Below are 27,860 nucleotides of genomic sequence, written 5' to 3'. Positions count from 1 at the left end.
GTTGTATCGTTAAACTTTGCTACGAAAAGTGACAAGTAGTTAATAAACTTTTAATTACGTTAAAGAAACGATATGAGATCTGTATTACAGATGGTAGAATACTAAGATTTAGAATACTATAAATACGATCCTTTGGAATTTTCCGATATTAAGTAACGTATTTTTACTCGAAATAAATTAAATTCAGTTATTTATTCTTACTTTTATTTTTTTATTTTCTCTTTAGAAACATGTATGTATATGTATATCATTTATAATTTAATTTTCTAATGGTATTAAGTCAAATATGCATCATTATAGTATTTTTATGAAAAATTGAAATTTTCCTACGTTATAAAAGTTGTATTTTAATATAATATATATATATTCTATAGAGATAAATACGTAAGCTTAGGGAAGTAGTTAAATACATAAACCAGAGAAAAGTTCTATTATATTTATTTGCATGTTATATAATACTTTCCTTTCTATTTACTGATGATTGTTTGAAAATATTTCCGTCCTGCTATATACATACGTATCCAAATAATCTCCGTTAGAATTTCTTATAAGTAATATTGTTGTATTTTCTGACAATATATTTTTTATAACCTAAAAATTGTTTCTTTTTCTTTGTTTGTATGTATATTTAGATACTATATAAAAATCAAGGAATTTTTCTTTACCTAAAATACTTTTTTCGATCACTGTAGATTACAAATAATTCTTTTTATTTCTCAATCGCATCGTACGTCTTTTACAATAATTAAAAAATAGGTGATCTGTAAATGTATGTATAATTGTTAATGTATACAATAGTAAACTGTGACAATACTTCGCAATAAGATATACAGTCGTAGAATATTCGTTTTAAATCACTATCAAATTACTTTCGTATCAACGGAACATCAAAATATATGTTAGAAAAAATATAGTGTAGCTATATTATGTAATGTTCTATATTCGCTGTACACAACAAAAATGATATTTTTATGTATCGCGTTACTTTTTTGTTAATTTTTCTACCCCTTGTCAATTTCATTTCAGTAAATTTTTTTTTCAATAGATTTTTACGTATTTTTACGTATATGAATACGTATTACATGAATACGCAATTGTTAAAACAAAAAACAATTCGATGTTGTAATGTAAAGAAATATAAGAATTATAGCGTTCTCTTTTTTATCACTCGACAAGGAGTTATACGTATGTCATTCAATGGACACACATAAAGTAAAATCTTATGATATCGACCGACCATTATATCTACGTACATAGCCGAAGACGGAATAATTATGGTTATTGTAAAAAACTAATTAGCTCCATAACAACGATTAATTGCGTAAATAATCATGTTTTTTCATTTGAAATTTCTTTTGGTCAGATACCAATGTGTATCCTTTCCCTGTTTGCATAATCATTGTCTTATTTTAAAGCTGCCACACATTTGATTAAATTCGTGTATGTTTTATTAATGACGATCGCATTAAAGCTATCGTGCCTCTTGGCTGTGTAACGAAAAGGTGCATACGCGTAAGTCGAAATACTCAGTACCCGATACGCGTCACATCAAATATAAATACGAAACAATATCGTAAATAACAAGTAATTCTAAAAATTCAACTAGTTCTATCTATGTACATTCATGATATAACGTATAATTTTATGATACGTTGTTTCAGTAAAATCGATGTAATAATTCTCAGGTTCCAGGTTATATCCTAGACCTCGGTATAAGCCTTATTTATTGCGTAGAACGCTAATTGGTCCAATGGAATGAGTAGGCATTAAATGCATTCAACATTATCTATGTAGCTAAATGCTAGAGATATGAAGGCCAAGAGATAATAAAATTGTGTGAATGCATTTATTCTACCCTAATAGTTCTAATTAATAATTGTTCTACTACTTGTATTTATATCCATTTTTATAGCATACTCTTGGTCAAGTCTGTGCAAATAGTTGCTGGAATGATCCATGTATACTCATGTAAAATAGTCAGTGCCATTATGAATATAATACATATACACTCTACTTTACGTTAAATATAACAACAGTTTGGTTTTGGACCATGACCATGCTATTCTATCTGATTTATTCATATTAGTAACAGTATAATTCTAAAGAAAATAAATCAATTTTCAGTCTTAATTTCTATTGTTGTCGGTTGCTACTGTTGTTATTGATATTACTGCTGTTACTGTTATTGTTATTCGGGTTGTTGCTAGTACTGCTGTTGCTGCCACTGCTGCTGTTATTATTGTTATTATTATTGTGATGATTGTGGTGGTGATTATTGCTATTCAATGTAGGGATAGTGGGATTTCCAATATTATCTATTTCGCGCTGCGCACGTGAAATTTTTACCTTGTCCCGCGGCGTTCCATCCTCACCGGTTTCCATAGCAAACATTTTCATCTTTTCTTTAAAACTTAGCTTTTCAGGTACTTGCCCAACTTGAGAACTTTGTTGCTGCTTTTGTTTTTCAGCGAGCCTTCTTTGTCTGGGATCCCTAAACAAAACAATAAAGTAAAAATCCACGATTCATTTTCTGATTATTAGCAATCATTCGAGCACAAAAAATAATAAATTATAGCGTTACTTGTACACTTCTTGAGCACCTATTACACCAGGCGTACTACCAGTAATTGGAGCCCCACAGGATCCTTCGGGTGCTTTTGGAGATGCCAATAAAATTTCTGCATCATTTATGAAATTCTGAAAGTAATAAGTAAACAGTGAACATACGTTTACATAGTAGTAACTTTAAGTTGCTCGACTATAAATTGGCAAACCATCAAAATTTGTAATAAAAGTTTTCAATTGGAATTGAAATGAAAGCAGGATGAAGCTACCTAATACATGTATATTGAATAAATGATGATATTATCTGCATAAAAAATGTAAATAATTTAAAAATACAATATGTGATTGAACATGTGCGAAAGTGTACACAATTTCAGAAATAATATGTATGTGTATATATAATCTTACATTTGGATCTTCTGTAATGACATCCATAGCCAGAACCTGACTTGCGCTCGAATTTCCAGACGAAACACTTCGTTGCATTGATTCTACATTTGCATTTGAGTCATGAAAAGAGACTCTCTTAACAGACGTTGACTGCGGCTGAGCCAATGTTACTATATTAGATATGTTTGCATTATTCGATCTCAGGGTACTTTGTTGCGACATAACCGCATAACTAGAACCTCGTTCCGGAGGCAGAGGCGCATCGTTGCTAGTATTATGCGTGGCTATCAAAATATATATGTACACATAATCCAAACATAAATGGCGACAATTAGTAGAAGAGGACTTTGTTTTTATTTTGTCATTACTGACAGTGTTATAAATACTTACAAGAGGCGCTTGATCCGTTAATAATTAGGCTGTCCAATCGTAACATACTGGGATGTAACATTTGTTGAGTTTTCAAATGGGATTGCAGCTGTTGCGAATGATGTTGCTGTTGATACATTTGTTGGATTTGCTGTTGTTTGTTAATTTCTTCCTCCTTCTTTTTCGATTGAGTGTCATCGAATTCGACTTGTTTTCGCTTAATTTCCTCGTGTCTACGATGCATTTCTTTTTCTTCGTTAGATTGAGATAAACCAAGTGGTTTTTGAGAAGAGGTCAAATGAAGCAAGGATGACATTTGAATTTGCCCTATGTTATTTGGCATTTGATTGGTGTGTTCATGTTGAAGATCTGACGAAAAATGCGAACCAGAACTCTCTTGTTGCTGTTGATGTGGCTGTTGCTGTTGCAGACAAGTATTTACAATATTTTGCGAAGATTGCTGAGATGAACCATTGCCCGTGTGTATTGGCACGACGTTGGTAGAATGCATCGGGGAACCACCAACAGATTGACCAGTATGATTTCCTTTGATAGATTGATTGGTTGCATTTGTTCTAGGCAAGTTGAGGTGATGTTGCTCCAATGAATTATTTCGATCTTGTGGCACCGTTGTACGAAGCAGGCTTTGTTGTACTCTTATGTTCTCGGTGTCTAAATCATTACTTTCTTCGTCATCGTCTTGTTGATTGGCAACTTCCTCAGCTCTTTTTTGAAAGTCTCTTTCTAGCTGAAGAGCCCGCAGTTGTTCTTCCTGTTGTGATGTTCTGTGAGATAACGCACTTAATTCCGCTATTTGTTGATCTCGCCACTGTCTTGCAGCTTCTCTTCTACGTGCTTGTTCCTAAATAATTTCATATGATAATAACAATAAAACGATAACAAAGATACATTTAATAAATAAACTTACTCTTTCTTTCTCTTCTCGTTGCCATGGATTTGTAGCACTATATTGATATTGACGTGGTTGTAATGTAGTTCCAGTCGTATTTGCTGGATAATACCCCCCGCGAGGAGGATCCTGCATACTCGCAGTGTACCTGGGTGGATAAATATTATTTCAGTTTTTTAGTCTCATCTATATTATCTAATCTTTCATTAATTAACCAACAAGATATTACCTTGAATCCGATTGTTTACTATAAAGTGGATGAGTCGAAGTGCTTGGCGGCGGCGGCGGAGGACTTTCTGGATATCCTTCTTCCGGTAAAGTAGGCCGTATTGGAATTTCATTAGACATCGTACTTCCTTCCGGCGCAGTTTGCGCTCTATTTATTCCACTTTCGTCATTATAATGTTCGTTTCGTACATCCGAATTTAAATAATACTGCGATCCAACAGCAACATGTTGATTTTGATCCATATATAATTTTCCAATATCTCGTGTACCTTGATCTCTTCCATAGTCGAGCAACATTCCGTTGGATTGTAAGCGAATTAAATCGTTTTTTCCTCTGGCAGATGTCATACTAGCATGTCCATATTGAATATGTCCAAGATTTTGTTGTTGGATATTTTGATGTTGATGTTGGTGCTGGTGTTGATGCTGATGCTGATGTTGATGCTGAAGCTGATGTTGGTGTTGATGTTGATGCGGATGCTGATGTTGCGATTGAGGTTGAGATTGATGTTGGTGTTGATGTTGATGCACGTGTGGGGATTTCCCATATTGGACCATATAGGGGCCATATTGCGCATCCAAGTAACCATAATTCGAAGGTCCCGTTTGTCTCGTGGTTACATGACCAGATGTTGAGATTGATGGTGCGGAGGACACTGTTACTGGTGGACTTGATCCCAAATTTGGTTGGGAACCGATAGATTTTGTTGGTCGGACGGCAGAACTTATCGGGGATTGAACGGACATATTTGTTTTTAAATTATATGCGGCTGGTCGATACTGATTTAATGGGACTGGAATGCCACCTCGTAATTCGCGTCTTCTGACTTCCTCTTGCATTTCTTGAAGCTTTGCTTCTTGTCGTATTATATCCCGAGATGACTGAGATCTTGGAGGCGCTGCACAGCCTTGTTGTTGCGAAAGACCACCAACAAGGTAAGATTGTTGTTGAGGTTGAGGTACATATGCAGATATTGGACGGTCTCTGGCCTGATTCATTTCGAATGTTCCCGGACGATTCAAAGAATTTTGTGAACCTCTCGAGTTCTTTTGCAGCTGCAGAGGATTCCTATAAATTCACGGAAAAGGAACAAATCAGATAATTTTATTTGAAATTCACAGGTCGAGAAAATAAAACTAAAGTAAGAAAACCAAAATGAAAGAATTTTATTAAAACAAATGATAAAAAATAAGAAAAATAAAAGCTATTTACCTGTCATCCGAATGTTGAGACGGACTATGTCGTTGCTTGGTCGTGGTGGTGGTCGTGGTCGCGGTCGTTGTCGTCGCCGTCGTGTCTTGATTCCGATAGATGCTCAAGTTTTGATAAAATCTTTCGGCTTCGTTACTTTGAAGAATATTCGAACTTGGCCCAACATTAGCACTTGAACTATTGTTACTCGTTGTTTGACCAGGGTTCAAATTCGGTGACGATTGTTGTCTACTCACAAGCCCACTCGGTGGTAATGTTCCCATTTTTGTTGGATCATGTAAATTATGACTCGAGCTATTTTAAGAAGAAATATATTATATAAATAAAGAGGAATGGATAAACATGATTTAAAAAAGATGGTAAAATTATTTTGGGAAGCAAAAGGAATCGAAAATTCTTATGGTACAGTTAGGATCTAAGGTAAGAAAAAATTCACTAAAGTTCGAAAGAAAAATGAATTCTCTTACCGAGAACGTAGCGATGTCGAACCGTTGATTGTGGTCATTGGTGGAGGTGGCTGCGTAACAGGCGGTGTAACGCTGTTACTCGACGATGCCCTGCTATAACCAGGATTGAACACCTCGTGCTGTTGTTTTCCATCCGTTCCTACATCTGTTTTACAGAACCGTACGACACACATTAATTAGTATACATATTTTTGTGAGATAAAATTTTAATCCGGCAACGTGAGAAAACAATGACGCAAAAATAATAGTAATAATGTAATAAATAGCGCGTAAAATGTTAGATACAAAAAATAGAAAGAGAAAGGAAAAAGAAACAAAACGGAACGAGATGAAGCGAGGCGAGACGAAGTGAAAAACGAGAAGGTGAAAAGCGGATTAGAAGTGAGTCATAATATCACGAAAGTAAAGTGTGTGACCAAGTTAGAGGCGAAAGGAGTGCGTGAATCCAACGAGCAACACGATAATGACAACCATATAGCACAGTCTCTCCATCTCGCTATCATTCACTCTCCTTTCTTCAATTATTGTTTCTACTTACTGTGCAATGCTGGCACGGACTTGCTGGTATGTATTTGTTGTTGCGGTGCAGTAGCATCGCGTCCAAGCCGAGATGGTAAGTCTCGTTCACTCATGCGACGAGGTCCTGCGATAGTCACACGTGCGGAAACATATGTTTGCGTAATGTTGTACTTTAATGATATTTATTATGAACATTTAGACAAGCATGAATAACTCAAGCAGTATATTGTGATTCATCCGCCAATTATGAAAAATCAACAGAATAGACTACATCATTCAAAAAATCATATAGAAAATATCAATTTTTCACGCGTGCATCGCACGCTTTATTCAAAAAATGGTTATGTTTATTACATCAATATATTATATACTTCTTCCTGCGAGATTGTGTTTTAATAATGTATGCATGCATGTTTCGTTAATAGCAATAATAACAACACATGTAAATAGCGTAAAGTAAATACATGTAAAGTACGAATGTTGTTATTTATATATGTATAATGTATATATATATATATATATATATGTAACAAAGTACAAAGACAGAAAAAAAAGCGGACGTGTAAAATTTAAATTCTAACAAAAGCAAGCAAGTCCTATTCCTCTCTTTTATACATTTTCATTCATTCTCCTTTATTTTCTTTCGCTCTACACTTACAACATGCACATAAACATTTATCTCATAGCGAAACGGATTGCTAACGGAAGAAACAGAAGATGTGCTTTTGTGTAGAAGAGGGAAAAGAACAAGAAAAATTGCTCGAAAGAAAATTATCTTGACATGCGTGAGGTAGGTCGATCATTGGTAAATGACTATTAACTTGCACAACATCCATTATTCCTAATATTGAAAGGCACGCATTAAAAAAATGCGAGAGCAAAATCAATTGCTTACGTAAAAAGAAACCAATATCTAGATGAGTTTGACTCGATCTTGGATAAATCTTGGATAAATCTGATTTTGTCCAATGTTGGTCGAGCTTTACATCGATCTCTATGTCTTTATCAATTATCGAAGTTTCTTTTTCTATCTCCACTGACGCATGTTGATCGCTTTTAATCGGTAAAAGATCGAAATGGTTTTTTTCTGCGACACGTGACATCGGATTCTGTTGGAATTTGTCTTTGACGATGAAATTTTGTTTGCAAGTTTTTAGTCCGTATACTGTTTTGTTATCGTTATCGTTATCTTGCGAGGAATCCTCGTTCCGAGATCGGAAATACTGCTGATCGTTAGTGAGAAACGATGATGCTTCATCAACATCGCCCTGTTGATCAGTAGTTCGTTTCAATTCATTGGTGGAACGGTATTTTTTTCGTTTACACCACCTCTGTTTTCGCTGCTCGCTGTCCTCATTACGTGATAATTCTTTTGCCTTTTCAATATTTGGATAAGAATTCACCAACCGTTTGATCAATTTACCATCGAATAAGAGTGGTTTGCTTGCGTTCGCACTTCGCACACTGTTCTCTCCAATATCCGTCGGCCATGATGACACGAATCTCTGAATATTCGCCTGTATTTCACGCAAAGACAACGATGACGCTGTACCTGACTCTGTATCGACGAAAATGTTGTTTGAAACTTCCATGTCTGTTTCTTTATTCAATACGTGAAAAGAAGGTAGAGAAGGAGAACGAAAAGGAAGAAGCGATGCTCTCGCACCATCGAGATCGGATACTTCCCTCAGTTGTTCTATCACCTGTTTTTGTTCTGACAATGACAACTTCCGTTTACCATCTGTTGATTGACCTTTCCGTACATCGGCTGAATTATTGTGATAGCAATAATAGTTAACATCACCATTTTCATTTAACAGATCTATGGTCGATTTTTCGAACATTTGGTCCAATCCAATTGGTGCAAGATATCGCCGTTTAATTTCGCTATTTCTCAAATCTAGTTCGGATTGACATTCATTGACATCGTCGATAGCGGGAAAACGATAATCCGATCGCTTTTGATAAATTTGAATTGAAGCAACATTAGGTTCTGAAGCAAATTTTTTTGAGCTCTCTAATAATTTAATCGCATTAGGTCGATGATGAATCGGTTCAACATCGCCGAGTTTTGAAAAATGTTTTGCCAACGCGGCTACGCGACCACCACAACCGAGGCGCACCTCTTCCGGTGATTTCCAACATTTGTTGAAAGTCGATATATCACTTGACGTATCGCTATCTAGACCAGACAAGTCAAGATTTAATACTGGAATTACAGCGTTATTAACATTCGGCGTTGTTTTCGAAATCATGCAAATTTTGGAATCACCGTTCTCCTTATTTGATACGTCTTTCTCCACCTTTTTTTCTCTTATCTCGTAATTTTTGTCTCGTTGTTCCAACGCTTGAAATCCAATAATTGTCGTTTTATTAGCTTCTGCGTATTCCTGTTGCCTATTCGATTCTTCTTGTCCATTCTCATTTATGATCTGTGATCTTTTTTCAATCACTGATTGTTGCGAACATCTGGAATATTTGCCCATAACGTCGTTTTTACATCGTGGTAAATTTGATGCAGTGAAATCATCTCGTGAAATATTGGTTACATCAATTACGCGATTATTAGATATGTTATTGTTCTCCGATTGATACTCGTTGAATTCGTTTAACGGATAACATGACATCGGGGTGTCATCCGTTTGATCGATATAAGGTATCGAATCGAGAGAAAAATTATCACATTTGATACCTAGCGCCGTTGTTGTGGAAACCGAATTTGTCGAATTTAAAATGATTGACGGTGTTTGAACAGCGTTCATATTCATTGGCTGGGTAAATGGAACAGGTTGCTCAACTTTCGAAACAAACGGCAAGCTTGTCGTTTCAGATCTGTGGTTTCTTTGATCGGTTGAAGCGCGTGTATTATTCGTCGAAATAGTACCATCGCGTGTTTGCAAATATCTATCACCATGCTCCAAATTCGAACGCAAATCTGTACCGTGGTCATTATCACCATCACCACTACTGTTACCACCACCAACTACTGTTTCTACATTTTCTCGCTTTCCCCGCTGAGACTGCTGTTTTACCGACTCGTTATCGGCATGTTCCGCGTAAGTCCGCGTGTGTGTTAACAATGACGACGGTGTACGATCCCGCAAACACGTTTGTCGCAGGTCTTTCGATTGTGAAATACTCCATAATGGTTTGCAGTACCGATTTGAACCGTCTGAGACGAGGCGAGAAGAATTTAATAAATCGGAATCATGATAATATTTATATTCCAAGTCCTTTGAACAAATCGAAGAAAGAATCGCACCTGGTACTGAATCGATCGAACGTTCCGAACCGATCGCGTGCCTTGGAACGCTCAACAAATTACCCATTGAATGTGACGTAGATGGCTGCTCGTTCGTTTCCTGCACCGATGAAGCTTCCAAGTTTTCGGACTTGGGGCGAATCTTGTGCACTGCTCAAGAACAATCAGTTAGTAAAGCGTTAATTAAGCAATCATCTATATCTGGCTATTTCGCGAGAGCCAGAGCCCGATGAATAAAATGACGTGCGGCGACGAATAATACGAGCGAGAACGATTCATGAAAGCGTTATAAGCTGTTTAACATTCCGCAATTAGCAGATTAAAAGCATCGCGCGAGAACGAATTGGAGTATATTTTGCACTATAAATTTAAGCGATCACTTATTTCAGTTTCTTTCTCTTTATCACGTTGCTTTTTTAAGCTCGTTGCCTTACTCTCAAGGTATTTTAATTCTTGTAATATTTCCTTCTCAGTATTAAAGCGAAACGAATTATCGAACGGTGAAACGACACAATCGAATCGCATTGTAATTATTAAAGAAAGTTCAAAACGGTCTTCGAACGAACAACATACGTACCTCTGGTCATTACTGGTGATGGTTGTGATAATAAAGTGGCCAAACCATGATATATGGCACCTTGTTTAGCAACTTCCAATGTTACTATTGGTCCGGTACGTACTAAATATTCAGCAGCTCTACGAAAGAGCAAAGTCAATGCTATTATAAGCCCAACCATAGAAAGAATTAATATGGATAATTTCTCCTAAAATAGTTCTACAACCATTACACAATCTTTAGCACAACCTATACATTACTTACTTTTCCTGAGTAATTCCTACTAAACTTTGTCCGTCCACTTTTAGCAATTGGTCTCCAGCCGTCAATCTGCCGTCCTGCATATGTATGTATATATTTTAATATTGTGTAAAAAAGATGCGATTAGATGTTAACTCGCGTATTCGTTTAAACTACGTAGTATATATATGTCAAAATTAACAATAGAGATTTACATATGGACATAAATGATAGATTTTACTAATGATAGAATAATTATTAATAATTATTTGTGGTCGAATGTAAATTTTCTTCTTGTCTCTATGTACTACATGGAGATTTACTTACAGCATCAGCAGCACCACCAGCAACTACGCTCTTTATATATATCCCGAGCCTATCCTGACCGGCGCCCTGCAACATATCGCAACCAAATGTATATTCTATTGGCGATAACAAGGTATTTGATAAGATTTAAAATATATAATTACATGTAAATATAATACATATAATACAAAAACACATACCTTTGCTGCGACAATGCTCAAACCCATTCCATTGGTAGACTTGTGTAATTTTATTACATGTATCTCAGGCTGAGCACCACTCGGCCCTGTATGACAGGAATAACCTCCAGATCTATTGCTCATTGCGCTTGGACTGCGAAACTATTAAATATTATTGGTAATTAAGATCTTAATTATTGTTCAAGTATCATCATTGCTAGCCGTGATAGGAAGCAGAACAAGGGGGAAAAAGAAGGAGGAAGGAGACGGGAACAAGGAAAAAAGAGAGGAAAAAGAAAACAAATTACATTATTGTGGTGATCTATCATGTATATAGTCCAATATCCACTACTGGTGGGTTGTGGTGCCATACGGCATAGACCATCTCGTTGCAATGGCGCTAAAAATTCAGCTAATCCTGGAGGTACACCACGAATAACTTCGCAACTGTATCCATCCTCCGGAAGTAGAAGCGCCAAAGCGAGCGTAGGCTCTTCTTCGAGTCGAATCTCTCTGCCATCAGCACGTGCGAGCGTATCAGCCACGCTTTCGGCTACCTGGAATTTAATATGATAACGCATTACTTATAAATATACTGGAAATTCTACCATGTTTCCACCTTTATCCTTTTTATGTATTATTACATAAGTTTACATATCAACTCACTCTGACTACGTTTTCGATCAATTCCGCAGGAAGTCTTGGTTCATCCGCAGCTGGTTGATATTTTTGCAACAATGCTCTGACCTGAAGAGAATTCAACTTGAAGCACGTAGAGCTCAAGGTAGCAAGTTCCTCTGCATTGTATTTTGGAGCTTGTAGAAGATGAGTCGCTTGCATGATGGTTGCCAAATGACATTGACTCGCGAGTTCCAAGCCTTGCCTTTCAGCCCAAGTTTCCAGAGCGTTTAGTCTCGCCTTTAATCTACGACCGAACCATCTAACGCACAAGTTGGCATTTGAAACTAAAGCGTTAAACGCGGTCGCGTTTATTGTGTGAAACAGGTGACTAAATAGTTGAATGGTAAGTGCAGCGTTTACTCTGCATCGCCTAAGTAAAGCCATCGTGCTCGAAAATATTTGAAGAACGCCGGCTTCTTTGGCAGGTTCGTCTGCATCTGCCATGAACTGTGACATTGCCGGTGCTAGTTCCAAGGAAATGCACCTAACCAATGACGCGAATGCTGTATGAACTGCTTCCGTCAAAATATCTTGTGCCCTGGTTGAAAACGCACCTACGTGCCGATCGTTTTTCAACATATGTAGTAGTTCTGAACCGTTTGCCAACCACAGTGCCAACGAGGACGCATCCATATACCGTTCCTGCGACAATGATATGGAATAGAATGATGTATTAAATAACAACAGTAATATTTATATCCTCACCATCACAATTTACCGTACTGATTGTACTTGTACTGATTCAATTGTTCAATAGATCATCTCGAGTTAGGTTATCGAAGTATTATATATTTCTTCATTAATTTACCTGTATTACTCGTTGAATCATGCTAGCGACATTTGCTAACATCACGGTCAATCTATGAGCTCTCTCCGTTGGTTGCAATTCTGGTCTATAATGTGTGCTTGCGCGATATCTCGCTGCCAAGTAAAGCGTATACGTTGGAGCCAATTTGAACTGCGGCGCCGATGGTTCAACATCTGTGATTACCGCATGAAAAAATGTTTCTTCCGTTTCCTCGAGAAATTCTAATACAGCTGGTAAAATCGGATCCGTCCCACGTGGCTGTCGATCATTCTGCAACGTTCTGTTCGAAACAACAGAAAAATTCGATATCATTCAACGTTGTTCTCCGAAATGCTATGATTGAATTTGTCTTTTCAACCGTTGGATAATTTATCCTTATGCGTATGTTTATCTGTTTACGTTAGTTGTTTATACAACTGTGTTTTTCATATAGAAAACATATTCGTATTTCGGATTTTATATTTCGAGATGCATGCCGTGGCTTAATCACTCTACATTTCCTTGTTAGGAAACAATCCGTTCATTATAAAAATGTAACAACGTAAACGTGAATTCTTTCGGTGAAACAGAAAAAGCTATTAAATATTACCTGTTACCATCCCTGCTACTGGTAAGACTGGCAGTTTCTACATTTCCATCGAGATCAAAGGTTGTTTCATAATTGTGCGTTGATTCCGGTGCATGTGTCGGGCTTCGAGTATGGCAAACAGTAGCAACAGCAGCAGCAGGGACAGATGTAGACTTGCTCGGACTAGATGGATGGATAGGTATCGGCCTTTCCGAGCCCACCTCCGTTACATTTGGCTGCAACCGATGCCGCACACCAGCTCCGTTTGGAATTTCGCTACCGTCAGGATTCAATTCTAGCGAAAAGGGCAATCTTTCGTCTTCGTATCTGCGAATCAAACCATGCGTATTACATGTTGTAACGATTGCCTCTCATAGTCCATCATTGGTTCCATTAATATTTCTCAAATTATAAGTTTCCCGTTGTAAGTTACAATTGGTCATCAGTATAGCCAATCTCCCGTATAAATTTAATATATTTTCCTTTTGATCAAAGACAACGAGAATTAGATGCACTCTTTTTTCCTAGAACGAACTCTTCCGCTATAATTTTATCATTCCAACAAACCTGTAATCTAATTCGTTCCATTTGCCACTAGGTTTTTTCTTCCGTTTCCGAGGCACATAATCTGAAGGTCTTCTTCGCACATGAAACATAATTGAACCTGTAAATAATGCAAAACACATTTTGTTTATAAAACATCTATTCTTAATCTACGTAGGTTGCCAAGACTATATTATTTTCATATAAAGAATAACCTACATCACTCTCTATTTATCTCTATGTGATTTATCATTAATATGTCTTTCGACATTTTAATTTAGGGATATCATGACATGATTCGAATAATAGAACGGTAACGAAAGGAATAGTCATCCCCTTATTTCGCTTTACTCTGTTTCTTCTACTACAATATAATCTTTGCATGTCTTATATGGCCATCGAATTAAAGATATAAATTATTTTACTTGGAAATTTAGAGTGAAATCTGTGAAATCTCTGAAAAACCATCTAAAGTGTCAATGTATCTTTTGAACTTTGTATATGCCCATGAAAGTTCCATTTAGCGGATTTTTAATACATATGACAATAAGTACGTAATTTACTCTTTATGTTACAGATATCATTCTGGTATCACGGATATACATACAGTCTTGTGTCACATTTTATACCCTTTGCGTGTCCAACTGACCTACATAATCTACGTTCACTGTTACAACCACACCTTCTCACTTCGTTATTTTGAACGATCTATACCCATTACCAATGTGAAACTATCGATCGAACCGAAAATATACAGCCATATAATAACCTATACTTTGAACAATACTCGATTGAAATTTATATTTTCAAATTTCTCTTCGATTCTGTTCTCCATTATAGAGTTCGTATCAGAAGAATATTGCAACCTATAGAAAGACAAGCAATTTTCCACCTTCTTGAACATGTATTAAACTGTAGATTATTCCTACTATAATTAATTAATAAGTATACAATAATATACAGATACGAAAACTTATTGATAAAAAGCTTTATCGGCATTATACACAGAAACTATTTCTATCCCTGAATAATATATATCACAATTGCAATTCGTGAACGTATTTACGTTACAAATGTATCAATCGAAAAATATTAACAACCAAGAAATCATTACTAGTTATCGACAGAATAACTTTAAAGATTCTTACGTCTAATTCCCCAATCCATCATCGTGTATAAAATTCGTCGATTTCCTTAACTTGGTCCCTGAATATATGTATGCGTGTGCGCACGCGTCTGTGGTCCCTTCTTCGATCGATCACTTCAATTTTGGTCCTCTATATTTCACATTTTTTTCTTTTATAATTAAAATTAAAGAAGATATATGACCAACTTTATATTATAAAGAAAATTGAGACACAGATTGTATTTTCTCCCTATTTTTTTCCTACGATTTTTTTTGCATATTCTAAATTTAACAAATTTTTTCTGTTTTGCCCAAGATTGCGCGAGAAAGAAGAGTAGAGAAAAAATACCGAATTTTTAAATTGGCTGATTAATAGAAGAAAGAACAATACCAGTTTTTTACTTAACGCTTTAATGTTTATCATTCGACACGTCACTCGATAACTTGTAATATTTGTTCACTATTCAACGACGTATTGTGTATCGAAAACTTAGAATATTGTTTTATCCAGATTACTGCATGGAACTTCAAACATTTCGAACAAACGAAGAGATAAAGGAAAATCCTTTTTTTATATTTTTAAAATTTTAAAATTTGTTTGCAGTATAAAAGTTGATACCACGACTGCTAACAGAAGTAACATTAAATTACGTCACAATATTGCGCGACTGAATTTAAGCATTGCAGCCAGAAACAAGGGTTGGTGGGCGGTTCTTTGGTCTCGGCAAGCACGCGCACGCCACAACTTATTATATCTATCGACATAGTGTATACACTGTAGTACACTAGAATACACGACAGAGCACGACACGGCACGGCAGGACATAATGTGAACTGAGGAATCTGAATACGACTATGCTGTTATATCAACGCTATGTAAAATTGTTGATAATTCTTAAAATTTGTCCATCCTGAGCTTCTATATCTTGTAATTTGAGTTCTATCAATTTTTGTTTTATTCGTACCTATCTATATCTATGAATTCTTGAACCACGTCTACTTTTTTTCCCCACTTACACCTTCTGACTCAGATATAAGTGAAAATTATCCTTTTTTCACGATTAAAATTGTAATAATATATAAATAGGATTATTCCTATTAAAAGCTCTAACTACACTTACCGCGTGTAGAAGGATGATTCATAAGAATGGCTAGAGGGCATTCATCATCGTCTAGTATATACTCCTGCTGTGTTCCTCCATTAATATTATTTTCACTATTTACCTGTAACATACGAAACGAAGCATTGAAAAACGAAATATTGAAAAATATACATGTATATAAATTGTTCGACATTCCACGTAGCACATGATATTATAAATGATAATTCCGTAGCATTCTATTGTATATATACGCTATAAACTTCTTATACAGACGAAAAGATGTGGAAAGTAAAAGAAATATTTAGCTGACCTGTACGAGACAATACTGCTGTGGATCCACCTTCTCTAAACCATATTTAGAAAGCATTTCTCGTACGACTTGAACTGCCGAATCTCGGACGCTTAAAAGCAATGTTTTATATGGAACGTCTTTGCATAGCGCTTCGCCGTAAATTTTCAGCGTTCCGCCAGTATCGGGACCGCCATCTTTACTACGAAATTGTTGCAATTTTCTCTCCAATTTTTGTTGACGTCGTCTTCTCATCACAGCTTCCGGGTTTGAAATACTTCTGGTAAAGCTTGTTTCAGGTAACTCTAAAATGGGAACATTATTGTGTTGTACCATACGATATATACATTGAAACACAGCCAGATTAGAAATGGCCATGTTGTATCAATATCATCAATAACATCGAAATAGTCTTACTATATGTATAACTCGCTTGATATATCGACAATATAACGACATATATCGTTTGTTATCCACTCACCCGTGTAAAGTTTTTCAGCTACTCCATTTTGATCGACGGGTATAGTATTTTCATCTTGTTCTAAACTCTTTAAACGACTCAGCTTTTCCTGTTTCTTCATCTGTTTCTTCTCGCGTTTACTCAACTTTCTGCGAAAACTAGACCCATCCGAAGAAGAGAAACCAACACCTTGAGCGTTGGTTTTGTCATCGATTCTTCTTAACAAAAAGCGTCCCTCACGGTCATCGATGTGCCAATTTAATTGCACTAACAATGGCTTTTCTTCAAGCCCAAGCTTACGTTCTTCTGTAAATAATGAAAAAGAAGAAGAAGAAGAAAAAGGAGAAGAAGAGACAAGGAGGATAACATCATGACTAATTGCTATGTCAATATATACTTTAACTGCTAACAACCTCTATTACTATTATATTTACCACCATTTTCGTGAATTTCGTAAAGTGCGTATTCAGGAACCGAAAGCATTCGCATATCTGGACGGAATTTTTCAATAAGCGTTTCGATGACCGCTTGACTCGTCGCATCCGACGCTACTCTAATACATTTTGTTGCGACCTTTTGACCGCTATCTTGGAAATAAAATCTCATTACTCCATGGAATTCCAAATCCTGAAAAGTACAAATAAACATTGAGTATATCGCTATTGTCGAACGTTGCGATCAAATTAAATCTCTTGAATAAAAGAAAGAATCAGGTGCAGTAAGCGGAATAATTCACCTCGTTCGGTTCTGAAAGCTCAAACAGATCCAACCTGTTGGCATTCCATTGCTGAATAACACCACGCAGAGCTTCGCGCTCGGCCTTCTTGTTTGCCAGTTCCGTGGCCATTCTAAAATCCACCCAAAGGAACGAGAATAAAGATTATATTCTTTTACCAAATTTTTGTTGATTTTTCATCAATGCCGCTTTATATGCCTTTCATCAAGTCGCGTATATTTTACTCTATCAGCTTAAACATACCGGACAAATATACTCGTTTCAATTGTATTGGTTTGTTACGCGCCAATTAACTTCTCTGACAATCATTTTCTCAAGTAAAAGCTTATCACCATCTACATACTGTTCGGATCGATTTTCGAATAATTGCTATTAGATCGAATTTCAATCGATCGAGTATATAAGATAACAAACGGGATATATCTATCGCTTACAAATAAAAAGATTACACCGTTACACAAATGTGTTCCCATTGCATCGCGGTACACTCCAAGTGGTCGTCATCGACGGAAGCGGTTCGATCAAATTAGATTACCAATCGAAATATTGAAAAACAGACAAATGCCACTAACAAGCATATTCTTAAACCAGCGTTTATCTCTGATATATTAAACATATGTGTACATGTAAAATTATAGGAGGCAATATAGAAGGTTTCTTGTCTCCTTGAAAAGAACAGAGCTTACCGAACAGAAATATTTTCTACGCACGATGTTGCTTTTTGAGAATGCCTAACACATACAGTAGGGGACAACTTTTAAAAAAACATACATAATCCTCAAAAATGAAGCAAGATCAAGCTCGCGATGTATCCGAGAAATAGCAATAGAGTAACAAAGCGAAACAAGTTTTGTCACAATCGGCAAGAAAAGAGTCGGTTTGAATCGGTTGGGGTCGTCTCGACTCGGACATTCTCGGTAATGTTCGAATACAATCGGTTTAACTCGGAGTGAAACACGTCCAACGAACAAGTCGCATACCACGCATTCCAATCTCCTTCGACCGAGTGTGCATTCGATCTTAAAACCTTAAAAGCGCGCTCGAGTAATTCTCGAACACGCTCGAGTACCCTCCTCACGCACGTTGCACTTTGCATCATTCTGTCATTTCTTTGATGCTCTTTTTCTCTATATCACCTACTCACTTTCAATCGCTCAGCTATCGTCAAACTTTTAATCCAAGAACACGCCTATACCGCGCTATGTGATTTCATTATGCGCTCTCTCCCCTCTGTCTCACGCATGTACGGTGTTCGCATACACATAAGTATGCCAGTACACGGCATGTTCACGTTCACATATACATAGTCTCGTATGCAGTGTCGGATACAACGTTCTCGCATACAAATAAATATTTGCATATACAATGTGAAGGATGGAAAGAAAAATGCCACGTAAAACAATCTACGTTTCGTCAACTACGTAAAAAACTATATCTTTTCTTTTTTGCTTTGTGCAAATTCAAATTCGCAACAGCTCGTTATACGATTCAAAAACAGGTGTTTTCCCACATTGCTCGCATTTTCGCACGTTACATACGTATAATAAACGATTGAAGCAACATAACATTTAAAACTAGAAAATAATTAAATTAGTCTATTATAAACTACTAATAAAGAATTATACGAAAAAATACTTGAGAAATGCTCGGTATAACAAATACAATTGAAACACAGGAAAAATGAAAAGTGGAGAAAGGTAGGAGACTGATGTGTCATCGTACTTACTCTTCTGAGACTGTCATTCTTCTAATACAGTCAAGCGAAATACAAAGTACAAGAAAGATGAACGACTATCCAAATAAAGCCAAACACTTCAAAGGAAAAAAAGATAAAGAAGATAAAGAAGATGAAAATCTTCTTGATCTAGAGTTAATTTTAGGAAATTTCGAAATATACAAATTTTTTTTAAATCTAAAGGAGTAGTAGTCATTCCTTATAACTTATGCGAAACTTCCTGTTGTTCATCGCATTCATATAAACTGTTATTGTAGACAAATCCAATCGAAACCGTAAAAATTTGTTTATAAAAACCTGTCGAATATCAAGCATTTTTCTATCTCCCAAAAAATGTTTCCAATTAAGTATAAGCAGTTCAACGATGAGCTTAATACTCGTATAATCCAGCCCGTTAGCGGGAAAAACACTTTCGTGATATACACAAGTATCATCCAACTTGTGAATCCCACATTTTTTTTATCGCAACGAATAAGTAGATAATAATGTTCAATGAGTTAAATTGCCAATAACTTTCCACTAAATACTATAAAAACAAACGCCACACCCAAAGCTTTTTTATTTTACACAACACCGAATGCTACGCGCCTACCCAAACTTATCTCTTGCCGCGTAATTACTAACGAACTGACCGACACGAGTGGACTCGGAAAGCTTGGGCCTCAACAGTATCTTAAGAGGGGGAAAACATTACATATACCTCCTCTTGCTATACCGTTTCCATCACTGACAAATTGCTTACATCCTTTTCTACCTATCCCTCCTCTTCCAATCCATTTCTACCCCTACTATTCTTCCTATCTCGCCACGCTTTTTACTACCTCACTATCATGCCATAGTACAGCTTGCTCCGATCTGGTCCGATTCATACCCGTACCGCTTCGTTCCGTTCCATTCCGCTTCGTTTCGTTCTGTTCAGTCCTATTCCGTTCTATTTCATTCTATCTTGTTTCATTTCCTTCCGTTCCGTACTGTTCTGTTTTGTTCCGTCTTGTCTATATTTCTTCTACTTTCTTCTATTTTATTCTTTTTTTATCTTTCGTACTATATTTATACATACTGCACTTTCAGCGTGTGAAAAAATACAAAAAGATGCGACACAATAAAGTGATTTTATAATTAAAGATCAAAATTATTGATCTGACCGAAGAAATATTTGTTTCTATAAATATTTTATATATTTAACTTGTTGTATATAAATTGTATTAAATATTGAATAGCTTCCTTCCAGTGCATGAAATATTTTACTTATGTATGAACTTGCTAATAAAACGAATCTAATTTTCATTATACGGCTTCGTCGGTAACACCATTATGTGTTACACGACTATACACCAAACAGATAGAAATAAGAAAAAACAATGAGAATAACTTTGTATGATTTCGATAGAAACGAATTTCCTTAAGGTTATATGAAAAGTAAACGATAGATATTACTAGCTCCCAAAACAAATAAACATTCATAAACTGCGAGCTCGCAAATAAATACGTGAAATTTCAGGTTTTTAAGTTTAGACTTTTGTTTGCATAGTAGATGATAACATATGAAAGCTAATACGTGAAAGCTGCTAATCGCGTAACTAATTTAATTGCGCCGTCAAGTTGCCAAAGCTTTGTTGAAAATGGATGCTTAAACGGTCTGTTTATTACCCTCAACTAACCGTTTCCTGCTTATTCCGTTCACATGAATGTACCAAATGAATACGTATGCACACATTTCTGTCTTTAGTTTTTCTTTAAAATCTTCTAGTTTTATTCTTCTCTTCCAAATTTCTAACAAATATATTTTATTATTTATGCGCGTGCATGCGTATTTATGCATATATGAACATGTATTCGTAACTACTTGGATATTATAACAAAGAGCAAAGAAAACAAATTATAATTATAATGTAGTGTTACATAGTATAAAAAGCATTGAAGAAACAGGATTGTATATACGTAAGTATGTAGAGTACATACTATCAGCGTGTCGCAGTAGCTATCTTGGGTCCTCTTTATTATTGAAGCAACCATTTAGAAACGTTTAAAAAGAAGTCTTTTCAAAGCTTGCATCTAAAGGATGAGCTTGAGAAAGGTCTATAAAAGCTATAGCAGACTTGTCTTACATAGTTATTACGATATATGAAAATTCTTCCTACATATTTTCTTATTTTGTTTTTTATTTATATTTATCGCTTAAACTTATTATAATACATACTATATGCAACGATTTCGATTACACTAAACACCACGAATTATTCATAATTGTTTAATTACGGACTGTAATACAATCTTTATGCAAAGATATAAACGTTTTCAGTAATTACGGTTATTTATATTTTCAAATGACAAATGTAACTCTAGCAAGGATAGTTTGTAATATATGTATGTAACTAAAAGAATTTTTCATCCTCGGTTTCATATATCGTTTGTATTTTTATATCACGATTCAAAGGAGACGGAATCAAAGAAAAATATTTTTGAAAAAATATTAGTTCGAACAAGACAAAAGATTTTGCTGTGAAAACATACTTTCTACCTCTCTGCATAGTCTTTTTCTTTCTCTGTAAAACGAAATATTTTTTATCACTTATAACATTCCTTGTATTCTTGATCTCTCCGCATCATGGGTAATTTGATTTTGCTAATCTTGATCGTGATCTATACATCTGATTTGGTAAACATGTAACATGTCTCAAGCTTTAATGTTGTTATATATACATGCGTGTCATTTATATGGATGCCAGAATGCGGATACATAATCGATATAAATCTCAAAATATTAATTTAATAGCAAAATGAATTAAAGCATAAACACGTAAACACTTGGAAGTGACAACTTTATCAAAGATAATCAAGTAAACGCGTGCGTATTACGTACAAATCTAAGTACATGCGCATATATACATATTATGCAATTATCTCGGGACTCGAGGCCGGATCAACGTGCATTAACATCGCGTTGGCAACTTACATGTCAATCGTGAAGACTAAACTTTGGTTTTAAATAATGAATTAGGAATTTTCAAAATTAGAAACATCTCTGTTGCTTTCTTCATCTTAAAAATACATATATCCAATTGCTCAATACGTACGTGTATAACGTGTACACGTGTATATTTTTCAATTTGTCGATACTCGAACTCTATTTCTTTAGTAACTTTTCCCGCAAAAGTACGATGAATTTACTTATGTGTACGTATGTATATATACTGTTAAATATTATTAGTCCACCCGGTCTATTGTTATCGTGCATGATAAGATGCCGTCGAAGAACCGTTGATTAACATGTGGAATATGCTTGCGCGATAACTTTTGTTTATTTTTCATTATACATATATATATTATTATCTTGCGTGTATCGATGCTTAACTAAACTTTTCATCAAAATTTGTTTCTTACTTAGAGATCTTTTTTACTAACTTGCCTTTATAGGCAATGTAGGTAATATTTTTGTTTGTCGTGAATGATCATTTGTCTACTTCATTATTTTACTTACTTTAACCTCTCTCACTGACTGACCTTTATATAGTGATTTTATTGGTATTCTTCACAATTTTCTCCATAATCAGTTGCACAAAAATCTTATTATTATCGGTGCCTTCTGCTGACTTGCGACTTAAACAAATGATCAATCGTCACTGAACAGAACGTTATAATTAATAAAAACTTCAAATGAAGAACTGATATTCAATACCAGTAAAGAATCATATATAGACAAGTAAGTACATACGTGAAAACGTATCAAAAACTGCATAACAAAATGCACTTGAAGAACGTAACACTTAACAATTCACGGATAAAAAATGACAAAGAAATAGGAAAGAATAAAAAGACCTACTCCACAATTAAACTCACACTTGAACTTCTGTGTCTAAAACCTTTAACAGTTCAACTATAATCATAAATACCAACAGGTGTCGCTTTATCGTGTTTCTTTGAACGTATGAATTGGTATGAACAATAATAAATCCATAATGTTAATATTTTACACATAAACTAGAGTACAAGTTTTTATCAAATAAAATCCATTATAAAAGATATATTGAGATGAAATTCAACGTAACAAATCTTATAAGACATCCCAAATAGCTTTTTTAATTAGCTATTTTTCAAATTTCCCATGGTTGTAACTTTGCACTTAATAATTGTTTCACAAAATCGTTTTTGTCTATTGACAATGAGAATATAAAATAATTGTGTGAAACTACAATATTTTAATATTAGAAAACATTGTAATTTGGTCGATATTATAGTATTTAATAAATCATATAACAACAAATGAATAACGCAACAACAGATGTAAATATTGCAAATGTATTTTAGATTTTATTGGTTCGATTCATCTTCGATCATGTTTTATAACTTTTATATGCACTGATCGTGCTGAAAAACAGATATTAAGACGGTATTAATTGAAGTTCACTGTTCACTATTTGCTAATGTCGACACTAACATATCTCACAATGATCAAGAAATATAAGAAGATACAGATGAGATACGTGTCCTTCAGTGGACATCACACTAAATACATGTATATGTAAGATCCACCTCGTGACGTGACTGATAAAAATGGAGAAATTATATCAATAATAGAATATGTGTTTTCAATCAAAATTTTATTATAGAAATCAGTAAAAAGCATGGAGGATGATATCGATATTTATGAAGATTTGCCAGATTTTGGAACAGAGTTCCATCAAAATGTAAGTATTACAAAATATAATCTGGTTGCACTTTATGGTTAGGTTAAGTTATACGTTATTATTCTTATATCGTATAAAGTACGGTGAATATAAACAATAAATTTTATATATTATACTATTTCAGTTTGTGTCAAATAACGGAGAAAATATTGTGGAGGAACAAGTAAATTTGAAAAAACAGATTGCAGAACTCACAACAAAATTAGAGAATTTTCAAAAGGTTAATAAAAATTTGGAAAGTAATTTATTTTCATTATTGAAAACTGCAAAAGCAGAAATTGCACGGAAGGATAAGATGATAGATGAGTTAAGAAAAAAGTGAGTAGATTTAACTAATAATTTCCTAACATTTTAAAAATATATTCTACATGATATAATTATTACAGATTAGATGATATAACATTCAGAAGAAACATGTATTCTAAAACAAATGACTGTGTCAATCATAAATCTAATGTTTGTGAAACTGTAGTAAATATATATCACAAACCAACTGATATTTGTCTTCCTGCTGATGAAAATGGTAATGAAACGTTGGTAGCAGACAGTTTATATAGTCAAAGCAAGGATCAACAAAATAAGTCTACCTTAGTCCCTATCACTGTCTTTGGTGAACGACTGCTAAAAAGGATGATAGATGAACAGAATTTAGAAAAGAAAGATAAACAATCGAATAAGTTAAGTAGCAGTGATAATGATAATAAAACCAGTAAAGGATATGTAGTTGAAAGTGACAAAGAAAATGGTTTCTTAAGCGACATTAACTATTGTAATATAAAAGAAATTCAGTCTCCCGCAATTACGCAATATAAAGGAGGCGAACATGTAAAAAGTCCTTTAACAGACTCAAGAAGTACAATAAAAGATCTTCAATCAAACAATAAAAACGAGATGAGTTCTATATTTCAGCGAAAGCCAATATTTACCAATAGTACAACTCATACAGGGAAGAGAGCAAGTGAAGAAACAAGCAGGCACGCTCATGTGAAACGAATAAAATCTAGTGAAGTAGAACATTGCTTTGAAACAACAAAAAAAGAAATAGATAACATCTCTGAATCTAAGGAGAAATCCATGCTCCTTCTGTATACCAACTCCACTCATTCTAAAGAAAAAGAGCATAACATAAAAAGTTTAGAATACACTCGCAATTCGAACACAGATCTAAAGAAACATGGATACTTGGTTGATGATGCAAATAGAGAAGATGAGAAAAAAGATACGAAAAATAAGAGGAACCTATTATGTGATAGAAGAAATATTAATGAACATTCCTCGAAACGACGCAACAAGCCTGCCCAAAGTGCAACGTCTATTTTAGATAAAAAAGAAATAAGTTATCGTTGTACCGAGATTTTTGACAGAGACAATTATCGATCCAATCATAGTGAACATCGTAGTCATAGAGATAAGCAAAGAGAATATTATCGCATGGATGATCATCGATCACGTGTGAGATCAACACCGTATACAAAATCAAACCGGGAAGACAAATACGGAAGAAATCAATATAGCAAGCAAAGCATTTACGATGAAAAGTTTGAGAAACGTTATAATTTTCGAAGCACTGGTGCGACAGACAAGTCCAAAATCTCTAAGAAAGATTCCAGCAATGTCCGCGGAACGAAGCATTCTACTGTTGATCGAATTTCAGCGAGTCAGAAATTGGATGATATAAAAAAAACTCAAAATTATTACAACGAACACGAGTCACGAAAAATACGGCTAAAGAATGTTGATAAATCGATTAAACGATACGATGAAGATAAACACGATGAACATAGCAAATGTTCATATCGTAAGATCAATGCAGAAAATTTGATCGAGCATCCAAAATATTCTCAAGTTTCAAGAGGAATTAATAGAAAAGATGTTGAAATTACACAAACAGGAAATGAGTTGGAAATTGACGATGAATTACGGAAATATGCCAAAGAAGAATTAAAAAATTCATTCATAGATTTGGAAGATGGTGAAATTTCAAATAGTTCAAATAGTTCAAATAATAGTCCACTTAAAGATGCGGACGATAAATGCGAAGGATCGAAAGATCGGCAAGATACCGGTAAAGAACTACCGGAAGATCTTCCTTCCACGGTAAATAATACGTCGATAAAGAATTCGATATACAATACTGTGAGAAATGAAACGGTGGAGAAATTAAAAATACCTTCCGATACTTTACAAACAATTCCAATCTCAGATACCAACATCACATGTATTCCAGACAACGAAAGTCACAAAAGTAAAGAGAGTATTGAAAGCGTAGAAAACGTGGAGAACATTGAAAAATTTATTCGCGATTATGCATCCACGTGCGATAAAATGCTGGAGAACATATCGGGAGCGTCGAATACCATTCACATTTCCAATGACTCGCAATTAAAATCAACGAAAAAGGAAGAACAAACAGATGCGCTAAATGCTTCACCAAAAAAAATTATTTCGTTCAGTGAAAATCATCAAACGGATAAAAACGTTATCGATGCCGTCACGTCAAACGAAAACAATGTCGCCAAGGATGACTATACTGCAGAGCAAATGACCTCTTTGAAAGATGCAAAAGAAGATTGTGTCATACTACAAAAAAATGACAGCGCTGAATTAAATTCCTCTGAATTAACGAAAAATAATTGTTTGTCAAACGACAAAATGGAACAAACATCGGATCAGTCAAAAGCTCAGGATAAATTTTTGGAGAACACCCTAATAAAAAACTCTGTTATTTCCGAAACGTCTAAAGGGACGGAATTCAAGCAACAAAATAATGATACTAGAATGAGTACCGCTGATCTTACCAATGATGATATTAGGAATAATTACGATAATTCCAATAATCGTGATGAAGGCAAGATTAATCGAAATAGTTCCGAAGATGTGACGAAGATAATGAAAGACGAGTGTGAAAATATAAATGTTATAACGGGAATAACGCGAGAAAGAGAATGTAGTAAATATGCAGGAAAAACAGAAGAGATAGAATTAAAGAAATGTAAAAAACCATTAATAAAAGATACAAACGACGACAGAAGCACGAAAATTTCGTCGATGAATGTTCAAGGGAAGATTGTTGTGTTCGCGCGTCGCAAGAAGCCAGTTTGTTTAGCAAACAGTAATGCAAACATGACTGTTCTCATAAATAACAAACATAATCATAGTGTCGATTTATCCATTACAAATATTGTAAAAACAAATGGCCATGGTATGGCAAACACGAGTTGATCAATCATTAAAGCTACAAATAAATAATAATAACAGCAGTAATATTCAAAAGTAATAATGATAATGTTAATGAGCATTGATCATTATTACTCATTTATTATTCTTACCATTATAATGATAATATTAATAATGAGTTGAACAGTACATTCATATATTGAGGAATGTGATTCTTTCAAAATAGAAATACACAATGCGATTACTCGAAATGTTTACATTTACAAAAAATTAATCAATACACAAAAGTAGCGTCATTATTATCAGAGAGAATGCTATATAAACTTTTGTAAATAATACATAAAAAATATAATGTACATGAAATAACAATTTTCGCTTCTAAATGGGTGTTTTATATTTTTACGATATACTGATGTACATTCTAATGTAAAGCATAGGATTTTTTGTCGAACAGTGTTAATTAAAATAAATTTCAACCAAATTGCCTTTTACCTTTGATTTTTCAATGTAATTTACAAATTCGATAATACGAATTGATGCATTTGCAAAATTCAGAGCGATAGACTGTCACACTAGCGAGATTAGCGAAGACTAGCGAGAGAAAATATATGCAACACTGGTTTCTTTCGTCAATAAATCGTACGATATTTTATCTATTTTATCAAAAGAATACGTTTCGTTATTCTAATTCGTGTCATTGCACCCTGCTCAAACTGTAATTGGGATCTGTGAAAAGACAACA

At 34.7% G+C, this 27,860-nt stretch overlaps 2 protein-coding genes across 13 annotated transcripts; one reads left to right on the top strand and one right to left on the bottom strand.

The window, feature by feature from the left end:
• Nucleotides 1–665: 665 nt before the first annotated feature.
• LOC117235396 (afadin) lies at nt 666–23,188 on the bottom strand. Of its 11 annotated transcripts, none has more exons than XM_033497376.1 (26): nt 23,094–23,188; nt 17,519–17,630; nt 17,217–17,409; nt 16,804–17,088; nt 16,344–16,627; nt 16,052–16,154; nt 13,829–13,925; nt 13,283–13,588; nt 12,694–12,973; nt 11,871–12,527; nt 11,513–11,761; nt 11,226–11,366; nt 11,047–11,112; nt 10,744–10,817; nt 10,501–10,619; nt 7,557–10,073; nt 6,681–6,785; nt 6,143–6,287; nt 5,676–5,969; nt 4,464–5,531; nt 4,253–4,382; nt 3,346–4,186; nt 2,974–3,239; nt 2,582–2,697; nt 2,347–2,491; nt 2,075–2,230 (listed from the first exon to the last, which is right to left on the bottom strand). In XM_033497376.1, exons 1-26 carry the CDS (start codon nt 23,138–23,140, stop codon nt 2,204–2,206), a joined length of 8,667 nt encoding a protein of 2,888 aa, XP_033353267.1. In that variant the 5' UTR covers nt 23,141–23,188; the 3' UTR covers nt 2,075–2,203. The 11 variants fall into 11 exon arrangements, with proteins under 11 accessions (XP_033353262.1, XP_033353270.1, XP_033353271.1 ...); XM_033497377.1 differs by having other exon boundaries at nt 2,192–2,227; XM_033497371.1 differs by having other exon boundaries at nt 666–2,491; nt 23,094–23,187.
• A 305-nt stretch (nt 23,189–23,493) lies between these two features.
• Nucleotides 23,494–27,788, top strand: LOC117235399 (protein PFC0760c). Of its 2 annotated transcripts, XM_033497387.1 has the most exons (3): nt 23,494–23,941; nt 24,066–24,259; nt 24,328–27,788. In XM_033497387.1, exons 1-3 carry the CDS (start codon nt 23,879–23,881, stop codon nt 27,161–27,163), a joined length of 3,093 nt encoding a protein of 1,030 aa, XP_033353278.1. In that variant the 5' UTR covers nt 23,494–23,878; the 3' UTR covers nt 27,164–27,788. The 2 variants fall into 2 exon arrangements, with proteins under 2 accessions (XP_033353278.1, XP_033353279.1); XM_033497388.1 differs by lacking the exon at nt 23,494–23,941 and having other exon boundaries at nt 24,139–24,263.
• Nucleotides 27,789–27,860: the final 72 nt, after the last annotated feature.

This window comes from Bombus vosnesenskii, unplaced genomic scaffold (assembly GCF_011952255.1).
Source record: "Bombus vosnesenskii isolate JDL3184/JDL3185 unplaced genomic scaffold, Bvos_JDL3184-5_v1.1 scf7180000013316, whole genome shotgun sequence".
Taxonomy (NCBI): domain Eukaryota; kingdom Metazoa; phylum Arthropoda; class Insecta; order Hymenoptera; family Apidae; genus Bombus; species Bombus vosnesenskii.
This window is presented reverse-complemented; position numbering and strand designations above follow the sequence as displayed.

Coding starts and splice junctions, on each gene's coding strand:
- LOC117235396 (XM_033497371.1), bottom strand. CDS start 23,140: ATGATTATAGTTGAACTGTTAAAGGTTTTAGACACAGAAGTTCAAGT. Junction 13,589..13,828: donor TGGAACGAATTAGATTACAG/GTTTGTTGGAAT, acceptor TTTGATTCGCAG/ATACGAAGACGAAAGATTGC. Junction 12,528..12,693: donor TGATTCAACGAGTAATACAG/GTAAATTAATGA, acceptor TCATTGTCGCAG/GAACGGTATATGGATGCGTC.
- LOC117235399 (XM_033497387.1), top strand. CDS start 23,879: ATGGAGGATGATATCGATATTTATGAAGATTTGCCAGATTTTGGAACA. Junction 23,942..24,065: donor GAACAGAGTTCCATCAAAAT/GTAAGTATTACA, acceptor ATACTATTTCAG/TTTGTGTCAAATAACGGAGA. Junction 24,260..24,327: donor ATAGATGAGTTAAGAAAAAA/GTGAGTAGATTT, acceptor TAATTATTACAG/ATTAGATGATATAACATTCA.